General features: G+C 42.4%; 1 protein-coding gene across 1 annotated transcript in view; it reads right to left on the bottom strand.

Annotated features, from left to right (window-relative positions):
• nt5dc1 (5'-nucleotidase domain containing 1) overlaps positions 1-25,359 on the bottom strand; it is a 57,020-nt gene that overhangs the window by 11,960 nt on the left and 19,701 nt on the right. Inside the window, exons 7-9 of the mRNA XM_036582556.1 lie at positions 10,399-10,573; positions 8,610-8,707; positions 8,152-8,273 (exon numbers count right to left, since the gene is read on the bottom strand). Coding sequence (XP_036438449.1) covers positions 8,152-8,273; positions 8,610-8,707; positions 10,399-10,573 — 395 coding nt within the window. The remainder of the gene's footprint in view (positions 1-8,151; positions 8,274-8,609; positions 8,708-10,398; positions 10,574-25,359) is intronic.

The following is a 25,359-nucleotide window of genomic DNA, read 5'->3' as shown; positions in this document are numbered from 1 at the left end:
CTGAGAGGTTTAGCTAATCTGAGAGGGTTAGCAGGTTAGTTAATCTGAGAGGGTTAGCTAATCTGAGAGGGTTAGCTAATCTGAGAGGGTTAGCAGGTTAGCGAATCTGAGAGGGTTAGTTAATCTGAGAGGGTTAGCAGGTTAGTGAATCTGAGAGGGTTAGTTAATCTGAGAGGGTTAGCAGGTTAGTGAATCTGAGAGGGTTAGTTAATCTGAGAGGGTTAGCGAATCTGAGAGGGTTAGCTAATCTGAGAGGGTTAGTTAATCTGAGAGGGTTAGCAGGTTAGTGAATCTGAGAGGGTTAGTTAATCTGAGAGGGTTAGCGAATCTGAGAGGGTTAGCTAATCTGAGAGGGTTAGTTAATCTGAGAGGGTTAGCAGGTTAGTGAATCTGAGAGGGTTAGTTAATCTGAGAGGGTTAGCGAATCTGAGAGGGTTAGCTAATCTGAGAGGGTTAGTTAATCTGAGAGGGTTAGCAGGTTGGCTAATCTGAGAGGGTTAGCAGGTTGGCTAATGAGAGTGAAGCTGTTCTGATGTCCTGAGTGTCTCTGAAGCTGAATGTTCTGTTCAGACTCGTTTCTGACGAAGCTTCTGTCAGTCGTTACAAAACAAACAGGTTCAAACAGGCAGTTAAACTGAACCTGAACAGCAGCTGCTGATCTGTAACAACCTTTAAAGAGAGCAGGGTGTGAGAGACGGAGGGCTGAGTATTATTATTATTATTATTATTATTATTATTATTAGCTAAAGTGTGCAGGTCTGACAACTTTTACATTTTTGACAGAGAGAGGTTTCAGTGGGCCGGGCTGAGGGGCTTTTGGGTGGTGGGATCTTTGATTTTGGTGGACGGTATGGGGTCGGGGTAATGTTTAGTCCACAGTAATAGATATTTTAAAATGTCTAAAGTGGAATATTAATAAAAAAGTTCTTTATGCAGCACACATTTCATATAGAATAAAAAACTTATGTTAAAATATGTTAAATTTATATATATATATATTTGCTTAACCCATTAAATAATATTCTATCACAATAAATCATACATTTAATCCTTCAGAGCAAAGACTGAAAACTGCTCAGTTCTGCTTTTGTTCAGTACTGATCATTCAGTATTGATCAGTCAGTACTGATCATTCAGTATTGATCAGTCAGTACTGATCAGTCAGTACTGATCATTCAGTATTGATCATTCAGTCCTGATCATTCAGTATTGATCATTCAGTATTGATCATTCAGTATTGAACATTTAGTACTCATCATTTAGTACTGATCATTCAGTATCGATCACTCAGTACTGATTATTCAGTATTGATCACTCAGTACTGATCATTCAGTATTGATCATTTAGTACTGATCATTCAGTACTGATCATTTTCATTCTGAGTATTTGAAGACGCGGCCTGTGCAAGAGTGACGTAGCCGAGCTCAGCGTACAAGCTAATATTAATACATACAGTGACTGTGATTGATTATCTAGCAAGGCGTAAATGGCAGAAATCACCAGCATATTAAAGCTGTGGTCGTCGTTGTTGCTCCTGCGGCATAAACTGTAATCATGATCGCGATTCTTATTATTGATCATGTTTACTTTACTGACCAAGTCGGTCACTTTCCTCTTTGTTTCCTTCCATTTTCGTCCGTTTATCGTGTGTTCAGTGAAAGTTTCTCTGCTCCGTGTCAGAGATGTTACAGCGTGTTCAGCTGGAGTGCTGAACTTCCTCTATGGTTCTCTGTTGTTATGGAAACCAGTCCCGCACCCGTTGATCTGAACCACACATGGACCAGCAGTAACTGACCAGCCAGCGTTCTTTCCTCCACTCGTGTCTCAGTGAGACGGCATCGGCATGCAGAGCATCACTGATCAGTGAACGGGGGAACGTTCTGAGTGTTCAGGTTTGTCCACGTGTCGCTTAGTGAGAACACGTGAGGAACGTCGAGCAGCACGAGAGCGAGAGAGCAAGAGAGAGAGAGCGAGAGAGCGAGAGAGCGAGAGACAGAGACAGAGAGAGAGAGTACTAAATTAAATAAGTACTAAACAAATAAGTACTGAGATATAAATTCTCAGCAGCAGTAACAGCAGCAAAGAATCATCATCATCATCATCATTGTTAACCGCTGATTCCAGATAGGGTCACGGTAGCAGTTGGGAGAGCAGAGAATCCCAGACGACCCTGTCCCCTGCAACTTCCTCCAGCTCAATCCTGGGGACCCCAAACCGCTCCCAGGCCAACTTGGAGATATAAGTGTCGTACAGGCAGTGGGCAGCAAAGAATATGAGCTCCTAAAACCTTACACTTTTTTGTTGATTTTTTGGATGTACAGCAGCAAACAATAGTCTAAACTCAACCTAAACATACCAGGAATATTTAGACTAACTTTGAGGATCTACAGACCAGCAGAAAAGGAAGAAACTGATCTAACAAGATCCAGCTATCAACCTGGGCTGCATCTCAGACAGCACGTTTAAACAACAACAACAGAAAACTGCTCAACAGGGGAAGAACAGGAAAAGACCTGGACCAAATCTAGGAGACACAACACTAACAGAGGAAAACACCAGAGCAGACTGACTGATAAAGGGGTGAGCTTCCTTTATAACTTGCTGAGAGAAGCTTTTTAAACAGCTTTAAACATTTTCAGCACTGCTAGTCCTCACTCAGCTCGGTCAGTTAGAAATGGATGCACTGGATACACTGGACACACTGCTGGGGCAGGTCAGTGGACAGAGCCTCAGCTCCTTAGCTATCAGATACCCAGAAGATGCCAACAGTGAGAGCAAAAAGAAGAAATACAAGGCAGAAATATTAAAAGAAAACCCACTGAGAGCAGATTTCACCATAATAAACGGGAGAGAAACTAAAGCTGACCTACTGTTTTACACAGAACACCCAGATGTTTGGCATTCAGCTCTCCTTACTGACAATAAGCACTTTAAAATGTGTGGTAATAAAACGATGAGGCAGCTCTACATTGACAGCTCACCAAAATTTAACACAAATGTCTACAAAACTGGAACAATCATGATTCAAGGGTCGGAAACAAATCTTGAAAAATTTGAACAGGACTTTTAAAGACTGAAGTCACTTGTGGAGAAGAATACCCACTCCACCCCCTACAGCAGAACACAGTGATGTGATGTCTGCCTCACCCCCACAAACAGGCCTCAGGACCGTTCTAACAGACCCAACCGGTACCAGCGGAGTCTCACCCAGAACACCTGCAACAGTCAAGCGCATTCAGGACTGCCTCTCCCTACTAGAGGTGGAGATGATGGAAATGAGAGAAAACAAACTTGCTGAAAACGACATTATTCAACAACCGAGAACTGAACTAACTCAGCACAAGAAAGAGACTCAGAATAAAGTCAGACAAACTGAAAGAGATATGAATTCACTTCAAAGAGAAAACAAGACTCTAAAAGATGATTTGATGAGATTAAAAGAAGAGCTGATACAGAAAGACACACAGATCATCAGCCTCACAGAGCAGCTCCTAAAGGAGACAAGACACTGCACAGACGCCCTCTATACAAAAGACCGTACACTACATCCTGAGAACAGTGGAAAAGAGCCAGAGCTCCGCCCCTCCAGCACTCAGAGTAAGCCAGAGCTCCACCCCTCCAGCGCTCAGAGTGAGCCAGAGCTCCACCCCTCCAGTTCTCCACATAATGAGCCCTCTACATACAACAACCTACAGGATCACTCCCCTCCAGCCCCTCTATGTCCTCCTGTTGTGCACCATTCACAACGTCACATGCCAGGCTGACCTGTACCGCCTCCCAAAACAGCACTACTCATCGACTCCAATGGGAAATTTTTAAAACATCGACAGATGTTTCCAACACACAGCGTAGGAAAATTCTGGTGCCCCACAACCCAAACAGCACATGAACTGCTTCACCCTGCACAGTTGGGTACGCCAGATAACATTATTATACACACAGGAACAAATGAGCTGCGTTCACGTAGGAAATGTCTCGCAACAGCAGTAATACAGACAGCTCTGAAAGCTCAACAGGAGTTTCCAAACACTAACATCACCATCTCCACCTTACTGCCACGAAAAGACGTTCCCTACGAAACGATCAAGGAAATTAATGATACTATCAGTACAGAATGTGCCAGTATGACTGGCATTAAAATTGCCCATCATCCAACACTAACAGCTGAACACCTATATGACCACGTTCATGTAGATAAAAACTACGCTTGGATGTTAGCATATGACCTGGGAGCAGCTGTGTCTAACCCCTGGTTCCTAGCACCTTATCCAGCCAGAGGACAACCAGAATACCAGCAGCACTCGCATGTGATCAGTCACACAGACTACCATCTAAAGAACAAAGTGCAACTTAAGAGAGACAGATGGAGGAGAGCCCCACCAAACACTGCAACACCCAGCAGAACCTCAGAGCACAACTCTACGAATAGTAGAGCCCAGCACAGCACCACTACAACTAACAGAACCACGGCCAGCATCACTGTACCCAACAGAACCACGGCCAGCATCACTGTACCCAGCAGAACCATGCCCAGCAACACTACACCCAACAGAACCACAGCCAGGAACACTGCACCCAACAGAACCACACCCAGCAACACTGCACCCAGCAACACTGCAACACCCAGCAGAACCTCACAGCAAAATTCTACAAACAGTACGTCCCGGCACAGCAACACTGCAACTAGCAGAACCACGCCCAGCAACACTGCACCCAGCAGAACCACGCCCAGCAGAACCCTGATCAACCCTTACAGCAGACCCCTGCCAAGTGATGCTACACACTGCACAACACAGGCATCTCCACAACCCGGCCAACAGCCCTCCTATGCTCAGGTGGTATCCAATGGGAAACAAACAGACCATCCAGCCTTTGAAGAGGTGAGACAACTACTCCAACTTATCTGCAGAATCGTGGGATAAACCAAATGGAACTCTAAAAGTTATTACTTTTCTAATTATTGTTATTGTTATTATTATTATTATCTTTTTTATACAATCCGTATTGTAACTGTTGCTTTCTGATGTACATATCTACTAATAGTCAGTGAATACCAGTTTAATTTAAGATGCGATCCCTTACCATTAGCTCTTGGAACATCCAAGGACTATACTCCTCAACATCTGGTTTTAAGAGCACAAATGTAGACTTCTTAATGAATATTTCTGATGTAGACATTATTATATTATTAGAAACATGGTGTAAAGACGACACTGACACTCACTGTCCCACACATTACAGAGAAATTTTACTGCCCTCTCTAAAACAGAAAAATATTAAACATGGTAGAGACTCCGGGGGGGGGGGATCTAACAGAAATTAAAAGAGCATCCACACACATTTGGCTGAAATTAAATAAACACATTATTGACTGTGAAGACGAGTTATACATATGTGCAGCGTATACCCCCCCTACAGAATCTCCATACTATGAGGACAATTTCTTTGAGGATCTTCATCATGAGATCAGACATTTCCAGGCCCAGGGCAATGTGATGCTGATCGGAGATCCAGACGCCAGAACAGGAACAGAGAGTGACGTTATCGATTCTACTGGCAATAAATACATATTCAAACAAAAATAAATACATATTCAAACAAAAATAAATACATATTCAAACAAAAATAAATACATATTCAAACAAACCCCCACTCACACAAATACCATCACTACTCGAAGAAACAGTCCTGATCACGTCCTGAACAGAAACGGTACAGAACTAGTGCACCTCTGTCCATCCTCAGGTCTGTATATTCTTAATGGCAGGATCAGAGGGGACTCTTTAGGGAGATTCACATACTGTTCAGCTCTTGGAGCCAGTGTAGTCGACTACGTAATCACTGACACGGACCCCTCCACTATTAGTGCATTCACTGTCCTGTAATACATTCCAATTATGTAATGTATAGTCCTGTAATGTATTCCAATCAATGACATATATTATAAATCAGCTAAGAAAGCAGGCATCAATTTCACAAATATCACACACAGCCAAAAACCAAAGGAAGAATGGTTTGATGAAGACTGTAAAAGAATAAGAAAAAAATTAAGAAATCTATCAAACCAAAAACACAGAGAGCCACACAATATTCAAAATTCTCCAAAACGGTGTCGGGGGTAAAGTCTATGACATCATTAAATCAATGTATGTCAATAATAAATGTGGAATAAAAATTGGCAATAAAATGACAGATCTCTCCACTCGAGGCTGTGGTGTCAGGCAGGGTTGCTGCTTGTCCCCTACTCTATTTAACATGTACATTAATGATTTAGCTGTGTTACTAGAGCGATCTGCAACACCTGGCCTGACACTGAACCAAACGGACTTTAAATTTCTCCTCTATGCAGATGACCTTGTGCTGCTGTCGCCCACTGAAAAGGGGCTACAGCAGCACCTGGATCTGCTAGAGCAGTACTGTCAGAACTGGGCCCTGACAGTCAACCCAAACAAATCTAAAGTCATGATCTTCCAAAAGAAAGCCGGATCTCAGGAAAGCAGATATGTGTTCAGTCTAGGAGACGCCGCCCTGGATCAAACGCTTTCCTACGATTACCTGGGACTAAAGATCAGTGCCTCAGGAGGCTTCGGTCTGGCAGTGAATGCACTGAAAGAAAAGGCCTGCAGAGCCTCGACTCAATCAGGAAACAGTTCCACAAGATTAACATCCCAATCAGAATCTGGACAAAGATCTTCGACAGTGTAGTCCTGCCCACTGCGCTGTACGGTAGTGAAGTCTGGGGTCCACTCAGTCGTGACTACACTAGATGGGACAAGCATCCCACTGAAGTCCTGCATGCAGAATTTTGCAGAATGATTTTAAACGTCCAAAGAAAAACACCAGCGAATGCCTGCAGGGCTGAATTAGCCGATTCCCTCTAATCACGAACACTGAAAAAAGAACACTGAGATTTTGGATGCACCTTAAATCGAGTCCCAAAACAAAACTGCAGTTTCAGGCACTCCAATCCCAGGAGCTGAACCCTGAAAAGAGCCCCCTGTGTCAGCTGGCACAGAGATTGACCACCTCACTGACCCCCAACAACCCAAACTCTCTGACCAGCACTGCTTCCCAAACACCAATCAGAGTAAACCAAATTATTAAACAAAGTAAAAATACCTACCTGGAACACTGGAAACACCAAATTCACTCACAAAACAGACTGAACTGCTTTCTGGCCCTAAAACAGCAAAACAGACTGGCTGAATATCTTGTTACTGTCTAAGATATGAAGCAGAGATGGATCCTCACCAAATACAGGCTCAGTGACCACAGCCTGGCCATCGAGAGAGGCAGGTTTAAAAAGCCCTGGCTAGCGAGAGAGGAGAGAGTGTGTGGTCACTGCAGGACAGGTGAGGTAGAGACAGAGGTGCACTTCCTACTGAACTGCCCAAAATATGAGTCTATTAGAAATAAATATTTTAATCAATTTGAAAAACAAATAAATAACTTTGGGACGCTGGGAGATGAAGATAAATTAGTAATTATATTAGGAGAGGGTCCAGCAGCGTCCACTGCAGCCAGATATGTGTACGAGTGCCATACACTCCGGGACAGTGGGTGACCATCACACCACAGCCTTTTCTTTACCTTCACTGTTATATATGTATATCTATAGTACAGTTTCATTTTTTCTCTTCTTACTCACATAAATATATTTGATAATTAACTTTTGTTTTTCTCTCTCTTCTTATTTATTGCATTATCATACATTAATCTTGGTTTGTATTTTGTTTATTATTATTATTATTATTATTATTATTATTATTATTATTTTTATTATTTTTATTAACTTTTGATACATAGATCATTTTTATTGTGCTTTGACAATACATATGTACATTTGAGAGAGAGAGACAAAGACAGAGAGAGAGAGTGAGAGAGAGAGAGAGAGAGAGAGAGAGAGAGTAAGAGGGTGAGAGACAGAGAGGGAGTGAGAGACAGAGAGAGCGTGAGAGAGAGCGAGTGAGAGAGAGAGAGAGAGAGAGAGTCCTATAGTAAAGGTACTATATCTGCGTTTTTTCTCAGTTTCTGTCACTGCAGTGACAAATCACAGATTAACAGATGAGCTTCTTTCCGAGAGCCCTGATCACACACACACACACACACACACACACACACACACACACACTCTCTCTCTCTCTCTCTCACCCGAGGCTCAGCTCTGCCCGTCATCTTCTTCAGCAGGTCGTGTAGGTGAGGCCAGTTTCCCTGAGAGTACCAGCCGGGCTTCTCCAGACCAGGAAGACCCTCAGAGTCCTCCACATCGTTCACTACACAAACACAAACCCACAGCTCAAACAATCAGTCTATCTCACTAAAAACCTCTGAAACACAGAAACCGCACTGTTAGAGACACGTATGACCAACAACACCACGCGGGCAACATACATCAGTAACAGGGCTAGTGTCCAATATAATATACAGAATTAAAAAAAAATATATGTATATATACATACATATATATATATATATATATATATATATATATATATATATAAATAAATATGTAAAACAGCATTACTGTCTAATATAATATACATTATTAAAATATGTAATACAGCAGTATCAGTGTGTTTTATGATGGACGCTGCGTGCAGGTCTCTCACCCAGCGTTCTGAAGGGTCTCTGCTGAGGAATGAGGGAGAAGAAACCCGGTTTCAGAGCGTTCGTGATGATGACATCAAAAAGATCCTCAAAGTCCTTCCTGAAGAAAAGCCATCACATCACATGACTGACCACACACCAAACTAACAAGCTCATTAACTCACACCTCTGCAGTCTCTGTGCTCAGCGGAGGTGTTACTGACCCTCACTGGACCAGACGGTCCTTCTACAGGAAACAAGGTGCTGGACGGTGTTCTGTCCAGAAAAAACTTTTCAGTTTATAATTGACCTGAAATAATGATTGACACGTCTCTCGGCCAATCTGTCAGCTCTGAACTCTCTTATCCATCGTTAAACTCCTGCAGCGAGAACGTCAGTGGCAGCGAATCAGAGTGAAAAACGTAGAGGAGTCTGTGAGGAGCGTGTAAAGCTGGACTGTCCTGACCATCGGCAGCTGAACAAGTTTAACAAACTCGCAGCTCAGTGACTGAACTGGTCACAGACTCATCAGGATAGACTGATAGAGTCTGATAAACTCTATCGGGTTTCTGGTCAATACGTTTTCAAACGTGTGTGTGTGCAGGACGTGGACGCTGTGAGCTATGCAGAGTGTTGGACACTGTTAAGTTCAAAAATGTGTAAAGACGCATTTCATAACGCGACGCAAGTGTGAGCTGCATTCTGATTGTTACAGCAAGGGGTGCTATAATGACAGCCAACCCTGTCCGAGCGGTCTCAGACCGCCAGCGTGTTTCTGAACTGCCACAGCAGATGAGGAGCCGAGTCTCACCAAAGTCGGCTTACATAATCATAAAAATATGATCCGTTATGGTCTTTCAGTTCCAGCAGGAGAGCTGAAGCAGCTCACTCTCCTCTACTGCCCACGTTCAGCTGCTGGAACAACAGTAGATCCTCTCTGATTGTCCTCTAGCGCCCCCTTCAGTACAGCGTGTTTTAACCTCCACAGTAACGTGAGAACACACGCTGAGTTTGTACAGAAGGACTGAGCATCTGCAGCACGTTGTCATTTGCGTTGGTGAACCTGTGTTGAGTTTTGGGTGACGCTGAACTCAATGGTTACATTTTGGTGAGTATAAACGCAGAGCAAACCAGCTTTTGTTGGAATTCATTAATTACTCCCACCATGATAGCTAGCATGACCGTGTGGTGACTGTGGTGGTCTCCCTGCAGAGGTGGTCCATCAGCTGACATACATGCTGTTCCACTGGCTGAGGTTCACTAATATATCGCTGTATGAAATAAGATCTTCAATAAAATGTGACAAATAAGCTGGTGTTACATTGAGAGTCTCTCACTGCTGCAAATAAACAAAACCTAATTAAATGATCTAGAACAAGTGATGTCAGGGCAGACCACCTCAGCAGAAGGACCACCACAGTCCCCACAACAGCAGTCAGTCATTAAACAGGACTGTGCATGTTTGTAATCAAAAGCAAATAATGTTACTCTGACTAGCTCTGATGCCTCTGTGTTAGCATTAGCTTTAGCATTTAGCTTTATCTGAAGGGGCAGCTTCCTTAACTCCAGCCTTAAACACAAAAACCCACTTTAACGTTGAGCCGCTAAAAATTTCCCTCAACGCAAAAATCGTTCACAGAAACTTTTCCACGTTTTAAATGTGTTTGCGTAACGTCTCGTAATCACGGTTCACCTTTAAACGGCGAAATGTCTCAGAAATGTCTCCTCTGGGCTGTTGATGCTACCAGTGCAGCCGGAGCTGAAAGCTTGATTACCATGGCAACAGGAACTAAGGGAAGCAGAATAACTCACCCCAGTATGTGATCACAGACCAGCCTGCAGTAGTCTGAGTGGGAGCTGGTGATGAGGAGGAGGATTTTGCCATTTTCCTTCAGGCTGCGGAGCCAGCGGCGCACCGAGGCTGAACACGGCTGCAGGAAGCGCCCTGGATCACGCTTCACTCGCGGGAAATACCAGCCAGAGTCCTCTACGGACAGAAACACGGACATCAACAACAGCCGTCACTCACAGACTCTATAAACACTGTAGGACGTACTGTTACACATAAAACCTCAACTGAGTGACTGATTGAGTGAGTGACAGTGAATGAGTGACTGTCTGACTGACTGAGTGAATGAGTGACAGACTGAGTGAATGAGTGAATGAGTGATAGTGAATGAGTGACTGACTGAGAGAATGAGTGAGTTAATGAGTGAATGAGTGAGTTAATGAGTGAATGTTTGACGGACTGAGTCACTGAGTGAGTGAGTGACAGTGAATGAGTGACTGAGTGACTGACTGATGTCCACTGTAGAAATGTAAGTGGGCGAGCGTAACCCCAGATAAACAGGTGGCGCTGTGCACCATTAAACATCACCCTACCAACACTTTCAACATAAGACTAATAACCACTGGAGGAGAAACACTTTCACATATATAAATATCATACAGGCTCTTCTGTAGTGCTGTTCCAGATAACACAGCACCAGAGATCAGCCATGCTAATCGGTGGCGTATACACACACACACACACACAGACACACACACACACACACAGACACACACACAGACACACACACACACACACAGACACACACACACACACAGACACACACACACAGACACACACACACACAGACACACACACACACAGACACACACACAGAGACACACACACACACAGACACACACACACACACACAGACACACACATACACACAGACACACACACACAGACACACACACAGACACACACACACAGACACACACACAGACACACAGACACACACAGACACAGACACACACACACACAGACACACACACACACACACACATACACAGACACACACATGCACACATACACAGACACACACACCGACACACACACAGACACACACACAGACACAGACACACACACGCACACAGACACACACATGCACACACACACAGACACACACACACACACAGACACACACATGCACACACACACAGACACACACACACAGACACACACATGCACACACACACAGACACACACACCGACACACACACACAGACACACACACCGACACACACACACACAGACACACACACACACACACACACTGACGCACAGACACAGACACACACACCGACACACACACAGACACACTCACAGACACACTCACAGACACAAACGCACACAGTAACAGTGATATTATGGTGATATAACCGATATAACAGTGGTGTAACAGTCATATAACTGATATAACAGTGGTATTACATTGGTATTAGTCATATAACAGATATAACAGTAGTATTAGTGGTATAACAGTGGTATTAATCACATAACAGTCATATAACGGATATAACAGTGGTATTACAGTCATATAACAGATATAACAGTAGTATTACAGTGGTACAACAGTGGTATTACAGTGGTATTACAGTGATATAACAGTGGTATACTGAAAGCTGAACTATTACTTTGGGGTTGTTTTAGTGAAAAATGTTGCTCTGAATAGAAGATGATAAATACTCAAACGTGGTGTTTTATATGAGTAAAAACAGCGAGAGCTCCCCCTTCTGGATGTTTGGAAACATAAGCAATCAACTTCTTGTAATATTGTCCTTTTACAGACTTCACAGTCTAAACAGTGTTTAGTGATGGTTTAAATAGCTGGTTATGTCTATGGAAATGTGTGTTGCTCTGTGGCTCCGAGTGAACTGTGACGCTCTCCGTCTCACAGGAACTACAAATGAACTCATTAATCTGTTACACTTCAAAATAAATGGAAACAGAATGTAATACTGTACTGAGTGTGTGTGTGTGTGTGTGTGTGTGTGTGTGAATCTCCAGATCCACACACAGACAAACCCTGTAACTGATAATAATTCTACTGTCAGCACTGCCCCCCTGCGGAGAACACTCAGTACTGCAGCCTTCATTTCACTGCCTTTCAGTAAAGCTGTAAAATCTTATAATCTTATAGCGGTAACTCAGTTTACCAGCACTGTGGGTTGCTACTATGGCAACTTGAGTAACCTTCAACCAACAACAGGCCTAATATGCACTGTTCAAACCTGAGAGCTGAACACAGACTGATTATTACAGACAAACAAACTGTGAAATGCCTGCAGTTAGACTCCAGGGGGCGCTGCTATATTAAACACAGCGTATTTACACACAGTTATTACAGGATGTGATATTATGTGTCTGATTGAAAAACTTCAACACTTTATTTACATTTTTTACACTGTAGATTTGATTAAAGTAACTCTTTAAGAGGCGCTGTAAATAATTATGAATATTGGCTGATATCACTCAAGTTTGATAAAGTTTAGAAATATTCATACTATAAAAAAAAAGATTCATTTAGCAAAGCAGCAAAAGTAACTAATAATCACATAAATCGATAAAAACGCATTTAAAGAGTTAAATGTTGAACTAAACTCTATACTGTTACTGTTTCTGAGCTGAAGTCCTGTTTGTCTTGTAAAAAAGGACAAATATTAACGCAGAACATTTTTTGTTACAAATCAAAAACTAAAATATTGTGATTAAAAACTGAAAAATCTAACAATCTTTAAATTATGGCTGTCCAGTGAAACACAGAGAGGCCAGCAGAGGTCAGTGTGGAGTCTGAAGGGTTAAACTTCTACTTTGCTGAGAGAATGAAACAAATCAAAGGCTGAATGCAGCCGTAAATACACACACACTCATACATACACACTCATATACACACACTCATACGCACACTCACACACTCAGCGGTGGTGAAGCTGTAAACACTCTGCAGTGAGAGGCTCCATTAAACTTCACAAATACAACACTTGCCACTGCACTGTGTGTTTACAGCAGCGGCTCTGACTCCGACTGCGTTTCATCTCCAGCACAAACTCTGTATTTACTAACTCCGTCTGTGGGTTCAGCTCCGCATCTGTAACCCAGAGCTCCCAGCTTTCCCTCTCTGAGCCACAGACTCCACTCTGCTCTTCTCCCCTATCTCTTTACTCTCTTCACGCTGGACCTGCCTGACCGTCAGCAGGACGGCCTGCTCTGCATTCTGTACTCTGCTTTTCTTCTGCGGCCGTTGGAGCTCCAGCAGGATCTAATCTCGATCCTCATGGTGGCACTAATTTTAAACTAAGCATCACATTATTTTATTTCTGGAGCTCACCAGCATCCTGTGGCACTATCACACATACGCACACTCACACACACGCACGCACACTCACACACACACACACACACACACACACACACACACAGTCTGTTATATAGCTGGTTGAAGTGTGACTCAGCACTGCGGTGTCGCTAAACCGCTCATTTCACTCTTCTCATTCGTCTATTCTCTCCTTTAATCCAACAGGTTTTTAAATCTGCCCTCAGCGGACGTGGCTGAGAAATGTTCCACCAGCCGAAAATAACCAGCGAGAAGTGAAAGACACCGGAATAAAGAAATAAGCACGCATGCTGCAGACATTTTTACTGATCTTTATCATTATCGCTGCTTCGACTCACAAATTAAAGTGTTTCTCAGTGAAATTCGCCGCTGGAGAAAAAGGCAGAAAAAAGAGAAAAGATAAAGAGAACAATGAGTGCAGAGGAAAAGCTCCGTGGTTTGTGGACTCCAGCGCCCGGTGATTTAGGAGTGCCTGACGCCAAAGCCATGGTCAGTCAGGACTGGAGGTGAAAACCGGGAAAGCAGCGACCAGTCATTACAGAAACATTAGAGAAACCTCAACAGGGCCGAGAGAGAGAGAGAGAGAGAGAGAGAGAGAGAGAGAGAGAGAGAGAGAGAGAGAGATTAGATTTTAGAATCAGTCTCTGTTCTCTACCTTCATTCACTTCCACACACACCTTTAAAGTCACTTACAAACAAAGTCAATTACATTTTATAACAAATCAGGTTTTATCACATTTCATTCCACACAGCTGAAAACTCACTGCTTTCTAATGTAGAAAAAAAAACCTTCAAAAACTCCACCACATCATTCAGATTACTCTGTTATTCAGGCCTAGAAACTGTATCTGAACAAATCCTTCCAAATACCAAACAAAAGCACTAAGAAGCCCCACAAAATTCCATCTGAACCGATTGTAGCTCACAAAATTCTGTCTAAATTCGACTTTAGCTGACTAAATTCTGTCTGAACTGACTGTAGCCCACAAAATTCTGTCTGAACCGACTGTAGCCCACAAAAATTCTGTCTGAACCGACTGTAGCCCACAAAATTCTGTCTGAACCGACTGTAGCCCACAAAATTCCGTCTGAACCGACTGTAGCCCACAAAATTCCGTCTGAACCGACTGTAGCCCACAAAATTCCGTCTGAACCGACTGTAGCCCACAAAATTCCGTCTGAACCGACTGTAGCCCACAAAATTCTGTCTGAACTGACTGTAGCCCACAAAATTCTGTCTGAACTGACTGTAGCCCACCCAATTCTGTCTGAACTGACTGTAGCCCACAAAATTCTGTCTGAAGCGACTGTAGCCCACAAAATTCCGTCTGAACCGACTGTAGCCCACAAAATTCTGTCTGAACCGACTGTAGCCCACAAAATTCTGTCTGAACCGACTGTAGCCCACAAAATTCTGTCTGAACCTGACTGTAGCCCACAAAATTCTGTCTGAACCTGACTGTAGCTGGACCACCCTGCCCATCATCTTATCTCTGCCCACTGCATTTTGTGTCTGACCAGCGTCTCCCTTCAGAGCCAGTACTTGCTGACTCAGGAATCGCAGACTGAGGGAGGAAACACGGTGTGAATGTGGCAGAGTGTTTTAATCACTGGGGACTTTCACACTTCTTTCATTGAATCATTCTGCGGTCAAAAATGGAATCTTTCTAAACAAACTTGAAGCCTTTAAGTGTGAAATCCTCCCACAAAAACAGCGACCAAATCGTCAGGCTACACCCTGATACTGCGCAATTCCAGTCTAACAGTTTCACCCTCCCAACGGCTGCTATTAACTTAAAGATGAAAAACAGTAGTTAGTTTAATGGCAGACAAAAGTAAATCCATTCAAAATGAGAAAGCTTGACTGGCTTAAAGACCTTCTTAGACGTCTCTGTAGACTTTCAGATTTTTTTAACCACACATCAAATGTAAGCTCAGTAAATGCTTTGATTAAAACACAGTAAACCAAATGAGGATTTAGGTTATCAAGTTATTTACTTTACAAAACTAAAATCTCTTAGAAAAGGCAGGTAAAATAATCAAACAATAGAAAGTCCGTTCTTGACGTTGATATTAAGTAACAGATGGCTGAGAGAACACAGAGAAACTATGAAACTGTGTGAGTCTATAGTTCATCCTTCTCCACACTCTTTGCAAACACTACATTTTAAAAATTCATAGAATTTTTGCCTAAAGCAATTGTACTCCATGTTACATTAAAGCTATGCATGTTTAAACTAGAACATTTATTAAAGGCTAATAGGTCCATTGAAAAGCACTCCAGATTACTTCAATGAAATCTGTCTCTAAAACATTGCATGACAGAGAAACATTGAGTTCTAAGAATATAAACACACCAAACTTTAGTCTTATTCTATAAAATAAACTGTCATTTTTCCCTGCACACAAACAAACAGAGCCAAACAAACTTGCGAAAGCCTCAGAAGTACAGCCACGAGGTCTGAGGCTGCAGGACCAACCTTTTTGATTTCATGCACTAAATGCTCAGGCTGTTATTGTTGCATGCATGTACTTATCTCAGCCGACACGGGACAAACAACATCAGGCGTGTATTTACGTTGGCAAACAGAACTGTGTACATTCCCACCCAGAAACCATTACAGCCACGTTTAGCACTGCCAACACATCACGCACCAGCATCATGCACTTCAGCTACAATAACAATCAAACTCTTTACGGTGTCATACATTTACTGCAGGAAAGCATCCTAAACTCCAATATCAGGATAGTATCCTAAACCCTCATATCAGGACAATAACAAACCAATAAATGAATATCCCAGACTCCAATATCCAGACAATATCCTAAACTCCAAAATCAGGACAGTATTCTAAACTCCAAAATCAAGACAATATCCAAAACAACCATATCAGAATATCCCAAACTCCAATATCAGGACAATATCCTAAACTCCCATATCAGAATATTCCAAAGTCCAATATCAGGACAGTATCCTAAACTCCTATATCAGAATATTCCAAACTCCAATATCAGGACAATATCCTAAACTCCCATATCAGAATATTCCAAACTCCAATATCAGGACAGTATCCTAAACTCCTATATCAGAATATTCCAAACTCCAATATCAGGACAGTATCCTAAACTCCTATATCAGAATATTCCAAACTCCAATATCAGGACAGTATCCTAAACTCCTATATCAGAATATCCCAAACTCCAATATCAGGACAATATCCTAAACTCCCATATCAGAATATTCCAAACTCCAATATCAGGACAGTATACTAAAACAAAGCATCCTAAACTTTAAAAGCAGGACAGCATCCTAAACTCTCATATCAGGACAATAACAATCCAATAACAGAATATCCTAAACTCCAATTTCAGGACAATATTTTAAACACCAGTATCAAGACAATATCCTAAACTCCCATATCAGAATATTCCAAAGTCCAATATCAGAATATCCCAAACTCTAATATCAGGACAGTATCAGACAGATGTCTGAGGACTACACACCTACAGAAAGTCATTAACTAACAGAAACACATTAAGGGTCATTTCCTGTGGGATGAGGGTCAAACTTGAATGACATCACTGCACAGCTGATACCCAAACAGTGCAATTCATCAACAAACTGCTGATCCAGAGCTTCTCCCAGAGGTTTGAGATCTTCATTAGTGAACGCTGTGTTTGGCTGTGGTTTGGGTTCCTCGCGTGTCTCTGAAATGCAGACGCAGCCCTGCTGCATTTTCCACTGTAAAAATCACACAGACCATAAACGCTCCCAGTACGGCAGCATGACTTCATCGGAAGAGTTAAATACGAATGTGAGTTAAATATGAGTGTGGATGTGAAAACAGAGTGGTTGCCGTGTCAACACATCATCACCCATGGCAGCCACAGAGTAAGGTGGAAATCATTACACAATTCATCAGAAATATGACAACATGCACACGTTTAGAGTTGAAGGGAAAGATTTAGCTGATGTGTGATGAACAGGCAGGTATAATGACCTTATCCACACACTTCCATCTGAAAATACGCCAAACCCGCCTGTCCGAGTTCTTAGTTTTACTATACATACAGAAAAAAAACCACCTCAAACAGCTTCTGCAGCAGCCTCACACCAACACGCTTCTGAAAACACAAATAATACAGTGGCATGAAAATGTACAGTATCGATTTACATTTCAGACGTCCTGCCCACAGAAGGTTTAGGACAACCAACATAAAGTGTCTTTATGAGGTGTTGGGCCACCATGAGTTGCCAGAACATCTTGGTACAAATTCCACGAGGCTCTGGAACTGTAATGGAAAGATGGAACACCGTTCTTCCAAAAGAACTGATAATGGTGGTGGAGAATGTGGACAAACACTTTGCTGCACAGGTCTTATACTGGGTTGGGATCTGGTGATTGTGAAAGCCACAGCTTATGATTTACATCAGAACAGACCAACTGCTTTCAGTCAGAATAACTGTGTGACCCCCTCACTGTAGGGGTCCAGCATTCAGGCCTATAGCGTTCTCTTGGTGTACACCGCACATGCACTCTCCCACTCGTGGAGAAGACAGGGAAGGATGACCATCATCTGACCAGATCACAGTTCTCCGCATCTCTGTAGAGCAGTGCTGATGGTTTTTAATCTGCTGACCTCTCAGATGGTCACTGGTATTTGTAATCAGGGTTTCTGCACTGCAGTTCTGCTATTATATCCCTCCCTGTGCAGTTGTGGACGGAACGTTCTTGCTGACAGTCTAACCATGTCCTGCAGTTCACCCATCTGGAAGCATCTGGACTTGTTACGGTTCTCCACTCGTTTATTCAGGTTTTCCTTTCATTTCTCACTCATCTATATATCTTCTCTTTTAGATTCTTCATTAGCATCTCTTGCTTTCAGCTTTACACTCTGCGTTCTTATAAGCAGCTTCTTTAGGAGCCACTTGAGATGATTTTCCAATAAACCTGAGGAACATTCAGACACCATCACACCACAGTGACTCAAACATCACTCCTCCATTTAGGGAATGTTGACTAATATTCAAATCAAAATGTTTGTGTGGAAACGAATTCGTACATACGCAGGGTTCTGTGACAAACATGTTATTGAACCTATTGTTCAATAATATATAATTGGTATAGAACCTATTAAGTTGAGCTTCTTTTAAACTTTAAAAAGGTTCTTTGCATCCACATCTCCCATTTACATCGGGAACGATGCACTGAAACGTTCTTTATGCAAACAAAAGTATTTTTGCATTTCCAGTATTTGAGCCCAAACCTTGAGAACTAAATGACTATAAAATTCTAAAAATATCCACTCAGTATTGGAAGAGAACGTCCAGCAGAAGCTCTGGCGGTTTGGATCTGACCTCGTTAAGCTGGTGCGTTTGGTGAGAAACGTGTCGTTCTTGGCCGTGAATGAAGCCTGTGATGTGGAAGTGCTACTGTACATAAACAAAGCCCCCATCTCCTCTAAACAGCCAGAGCATTCTGGGTAACAGCAGTCTGAAGAAGAAGCCTGCTCATCAAATCAGTGGCACACCAGAGAAAAGCCATACTAAGAACATAATTAACTTAATCACCAATAACATCAGAGCTTTCAGACCTCAGAAACAGAACCCAGCAGACTATTATTCTCCAAACTCCGCCCACTGAGATCTGAAGGTAAACAGAAATAGAAAACAGAGATGTAAACAAAGTAAACCATAATTATAAGTGTTCTTCCAACATGAACTTTGAGGTTGAAAGTGTGATGGTTCTAAAAACACTGCCTTTGAGTAAAAGGAAAACAGAGGGACACAAACACCTACAGAACAGCAGGAACCTGAACTGAGCCTGAACTGCTACTAAACTCACCATCTGCAGAGACTCGTCACTTAATATCATTATTCAAATACAGAACCACAACCCACCTCTGACACCAACCAGAAGTGTGAATTACACTAACCACCTCGCACTGAGTGTGAAACGCACTGCAGAACTCATACAGACTGTACAGGGTACTAGATAAGAGTCCCATGTGAAATATGATGGTGTTATGCAAGTCTGCACGATCTTGTGTTTATTTGCAGAAAGAAGGACATTTATTCTGAGGAAAGACCAGAAGGGCAGAATAAGCCTCGCTGGGTTTTAATGAGAATATTTTAGGACTTTCTGAGTTAATAAAGTGTTTGCGGAGCCCAAAGAGTCGTAAACGGAGCTTTATTTGGATTTTCAGGAGCTCCAGCAAAACCAGGAAACACCCGGAGCTTCTGGTCTCCACATCGTTCACTCAGCCTCATTTCACAACCTCAGAACAACAAATAAAGCATTTCAAACGTTCAGCAGCACATTCACCTCCACACAGAGCACGGAACATAGAACACAGAACACGGAACAGAGAACACAGAACACAGAACAGAGAATACAGAACACAGCACAAAGAACATAGAACAGAGAACAAAGAACACAGAACAGAGAACACATCACTCAGAACACAGAACAGAGAATACAGAACACAGCACAAAGAACATAGAACAGAGAACAAAGAACACAGAACAGAGAACACATCACTCAGAACACAGAACAGAGAACATAGAACACAAAACAGAGAACACAGAACAGAGAACAGAGAACACAGAACACACAACAGAGAATACAGAACACAGCACAGAGAACAAAGAACACAGAACAGAGAACAGAGAACACATCACTCAGAACACAGAACAGAGAACACAGAACACAAAACAGAGAACACAGAACACAACAGAGAATACAGAACACAGCACAGAGAACAGGGAACAAAGAACACAGAACACAGAACAGAGAACACATCACTCAGAACACAGAATAGAGAACATAGAACACAAAACAGAGAACACAGAACACAGAAACGAGCGTGAGGTGCTGGAAGTAGGTGTGGCATAAAGCAGAAATGAGCGTGAGGTGCTGGAAGTGGGTGTGGCTTAAAGCAGAAACGAGTGTGAGGTGCTGGAAGTGGGTGTGGCTTAAAGCAGAAACTAGCGTGAGGTGCTGGAAGTGGGTGTGGCTTAAAGCAGAAACGAGTGTGAGGTGCTGGAAGTGGGTGTGGCTTAAAGCAGAAACAAGCGTGAGGTGTGGCTTAAAGCAGAAACAAGCATGAGGTGCTGCAAGGCAGTGCATTTATTGACCACAACTGATTACAGACGGAATGTAATTCAGCCAATCAGCAGTGAAGAATTCAGAACATGCAAGCTTGTTGGTCCACATATCCTGATTAAACTGATTTTGGACATTCAGCAGTATTAATTAAGTATTCGCTCAGTAGAAACATCTAAATAAAATATTTATTTTTATTTATGCAAACAGCAGAAATTACAGCAACAACCCACAGCTCACCCTGAACACACCACACAACCACACTGAGACACTGGAGCTGCTAACAGTCTCCTCTGAAAGGGCTTCCAAACTGTGGCGCACGGACCCCCATGGGTTTGTCAAATGACGCCTTCTGACATTAATCTTCATTTAATTTCATTTAATCAGCTGCATGTTTACACACTTCCCCGAAATGGGGACACAAACAGCTTCCAGCTCAGATCAAACTCACTGAAACACTTCAGTGTGTTTGTGTTATTATAAAAGTCTTATTGTTATTATAAAAGTCTGTAATCGAGAAAAAAGAGTTTCACTGTTAAAGAGGCACTACAGTCGCTTTCCCACAGCGGCGGGACCGTTTTAGAACCTAATACTGCAAAATAGGAACATAACACAAAAGCCTGGAGTAAAGAGGAAGAACATGGAATCAGTGTAACTTTAGACATATTGCAATGAAAACTGGTGCAATTAGGGCTTAGCGATACCGCAGAAATATCACAATATTTCAATACATTTTCATGATACATGCTATGCATCACAATATTTACTGAACTTTTCTGAGATTTAATAAGTTGGAACAGACAAAACCGAACCTTTAGTGCCACATATAAAAAATACTATAATAAGAATATTAATAATAATAATAATAATAATAATAGTAACTACAACGATTTTTATAAATCCAGTTAAACAGGCCTAATTATTCACACTCTGTAATGAAACGTAGTCAGTCAGTGCTCTTTAAGTACTGATATACATGATATGATCAGAAAAGCGTATTGTAACATAAATGATAATACTGATAAAATATCATTATATTGCCCACCTTTAGGTGCAACTATATTCTCTACACAAGGGTCATAAACACGTATACATGAATATACCTTCATATATATATATATATATATATATATAAACAGTATGTAAACAGTTTGGGAAACTGTGTTTTAGATAATCTTTAGTCTTCTTATCACAAAAGCTCTGCAGATTTTCTGTGCTATTTTGGACGGTTGGTGCGTCAGAAGCTCTGCACCTCCTTCTCCTTTAGACCCTGACAGCAGCTGTAACTCCAGGAAGCCTCAGATCTCCTGCAGCAGACGCAGAGCTCCGCAGAGAGACGCTGTAATTTAAACTCCACATACATCCTGAGGTGCACCTCATGCAGAAACTCTGAGGTGCTGAGGTGAATCCCACGGCAGAAAGAAGCTCTGGAAAGTTTGGGGAAGTAACAGATGCCGCGGCGCTGCCTGCCCTCCAAAGTCATTTTATAAGTTTGGAGGACGGTCCACCACAGTGACCATCGCCTCGCCACCAGTCATTATTATACCGTTTTAGAGCCTCAGGCGATTTTGCAGATCCATCTCTGGAGCCAGATATCGGTTTATTTAGGGAGCAGCAGAGTTAGTGCACAGTTAGCTCCCCTCTCATTGCTGATTACAGCTTCCTGTGGCTGTTTAGGGAGAGTCAGCTCAGAATCATTACTACTGTTATTATTATTAGGAGTATCACGGAACAAAACTATAAACTCTCAATGACGACGTAGCAAGTCCTCAACGTAACCAGCAAACTAGAGCAGCAACCAATCAAAGTGCCAACGCTGTAGCCTTGCTGACCTTCATCAGAGCAAAACATATAAGCAACACCAGGAGCTCCTCATGAACCTGTTTAAAGCCATGACGTGTTTCCCTCTGGGGTCATGGAACATGGGGAACATGAGGAACACACCCTCCTCTGGTCAACACCGGACAGCACAATAATAACACAACTGAAGCAACTGTTATGAGAATAATGAAGAACTGAGTGAAGAATATTCAGTAATGACTGATGAATATTCAGTAATGACTGATGAATATTCAGCAATGACTGATGAATACAGTGACGTGAGCCTCGTCATTAAACAGTGTTCAGACTAACACAGGCTGATGCTGGTCTATCAGAGTTTCTCTAAAGGGTGAGAAACTCATGGCTGCTGTGCAGATGTTCATCTGATCAGATAAAAAAAACGCAAATTTACTTCTGGATTTTTGAGTCAGCACAAAACCAGCTTCTCAGAACAGCACAACGTTTAATCAGCTGCATGTGTGAGTATCTCCTCCCACGTCCAGCGTGACCCTCCACCAAATCTCTACGAACAAGATCAACCTGCATTTCTCTACATATGCAGCCTGTAAACCGAGCGATGAGGCTCTGCGGCAGAGTTAGATCGCAGGCAGGACGAGTCGAGCTCCGAGAGCGCACTCAGCAGAGCGCTGGGAGCTGCTAGGGGCAGAAGGTGGAGACCACGTGTCTTCAACTGTTCTGGACACTCTGGGTGAAGAGGACGAGACCTGAATGGATGAACGATTCGCTGCACAAACAAAACATCTCAGTAAACAGAACAGAGCTCATCTCTTCATTCAGTGTCTCTGGTGTTTACCGAATAACCAACGTTAGCAGCCAAAACCGAGTCAAAACAGAAGTAAACAAAAAGAAAAATGCCTGTTCTGTGCTATTTCAGTCATATTGGTCAGTGGAATTCTGGAACATGGAATCTATTTCTTTCTAAAACTTCAGTGAAAATATTTTGTGTGTGCAGAGTTTCAACATCTCTGAGCCAAATTAACAACAACAACAACAACAACAACAGGGTCATTTACCATCAACTCCCCTGGAACATGTGCAGTCACAGCACAGACTTCCCCAGCTTTTGTCTTTTATTTCTGAGTCTTAAAGCAGAAGGAAACGTCGGGGATGTCCAGCAGCCCAAGCGCTGCTCCAAAAACAGTGGAGTATCAATCTGTTCCAAAATCAACACAATTAAGATTTTGGAACCTCAGAGGACCCCTGGCACGGGCCAAGCGATTCCAGGATGCTTCCAGTGACTTGTTTTATACTGGAGCAGTTTAGCTTCCTCACTGGCAGCTAAGATCAAAGCTAATTATAATAAACAAAATCAAAACTCATGTTTCTTCCTTCAGCATCCAAAAAGATTCGGCGGGGGGCGGCAGGAGGGTCTATTACACAGTTCTGTGGAGAAACGATTTGATAAACAGATGAACAGATGAACAGGACGCTTCACTGCAGGATCAGATGAGCCGTCAGGTTAACCCTTTCAGCAGTCTGCGGAGATGATTCCCACCAGGACTGGAGTCAGACACTGTCCCTGACCCCCTCAGACTTCAACCTTCCTACTGCGTAATACACCCCCCCCCCACCCCTTATACACGTGTATATAGCCAGGACGCAAATGTGGGACATTTCGCCCAATAAAATCAATCCATTTTTGGTGTGTGTGCGTGTGTTTTTTTTACAATGTGATGAAACCGAAATCAGACCAGATTACACTCTCAGTAAAAACTAATAATAAATAATTGCACCTGGGGGTGGGCAATGCAACGATATTTTATTATTATCCCGATAATTTATTTAGTCACAATATGCTTTTCTGAGTGTGTGCAAATCAAATTACTGTCACATCACATTTACACAGGTGTGAAGGTGAGTGAAGATGGTTCGTGTTGTATCATCAGTACTTAAAAAACAAAGTATGTTTCATCACAGACTGAGAATAATGAGGCCTGTTTAACTGGGTTTAGTGGAATCTGGAAAACACTGAATAAAATTATTGTAGGTATTTCTATAATTATTACTATTATATTTAGGGTTATTACCTAAACTAACTATCGTGATGCATATCGTGTATCATGAAAATGTCTTGAATGACTGTGATCATTTTGGGGAGGTGTGTAACTGTGCAGCTAATTAAATGAAATTAAATGAAAATTAATTTCAAAATATTTTTTACATTCCACCAGAGTTGTTCAGTTTGGGAGCGACTGCACTAGGTGGTACATCAGTTCAATAAACTACCGGTGATTCCAAACTACAGGACTCTAAACTGGACTTCTGGATGTGAAGACCTCAGTGCTTGACCATCTCCTGACCTCCAGCCCACCAGCTGCATTCTGAAAGAGCAACAACAAGAAAGACAGCAACAAAACCAAAAGCTGAAAAAGTGTGTTAAAGCTGTTGAGGAGTGCGGATCTGGCCTCTTTCCGCTCACCGCTGAGTCCAGAACTCGCTCCAAAAGGTGAACACTGTACAATTTAGTGGAGACATCGCCACCGGAGACTCAGCCGGAATAAAAGAATCTACAACGTTCATCTCTGAGCTGAAGAGCTGAGAACGCTGTAATTAATTTGATCTAAACTCAAAAATAAGAAAGTGTGGGCTGAATTGTGGGTAATGGGGAGTATTTTTAACTCTGTAAAGCCTCAGGCTGGTGCAGCTTGTGGTCGTGATTC

This window comes from Colossoma macropomum, unplaced genomic scaffold (assembly GCF_904425465.1).
Source record: "Colossoma macropomum unplaced genomic scaffold, Colossoma_macropomum, whole genome shotgun sequence".
Lineage (NCBI taxonomy): Eukaryota > Metazoa > Chordata > Actinopteri > Characiformes > Serrasalmidae > Colossoma > Colossoma macropomum.
The sequence above is the reverse complement of the archived record's forward strand: the minus strand, read 5'-3'. Positions and strand labels throughout refer to the sequence as shown.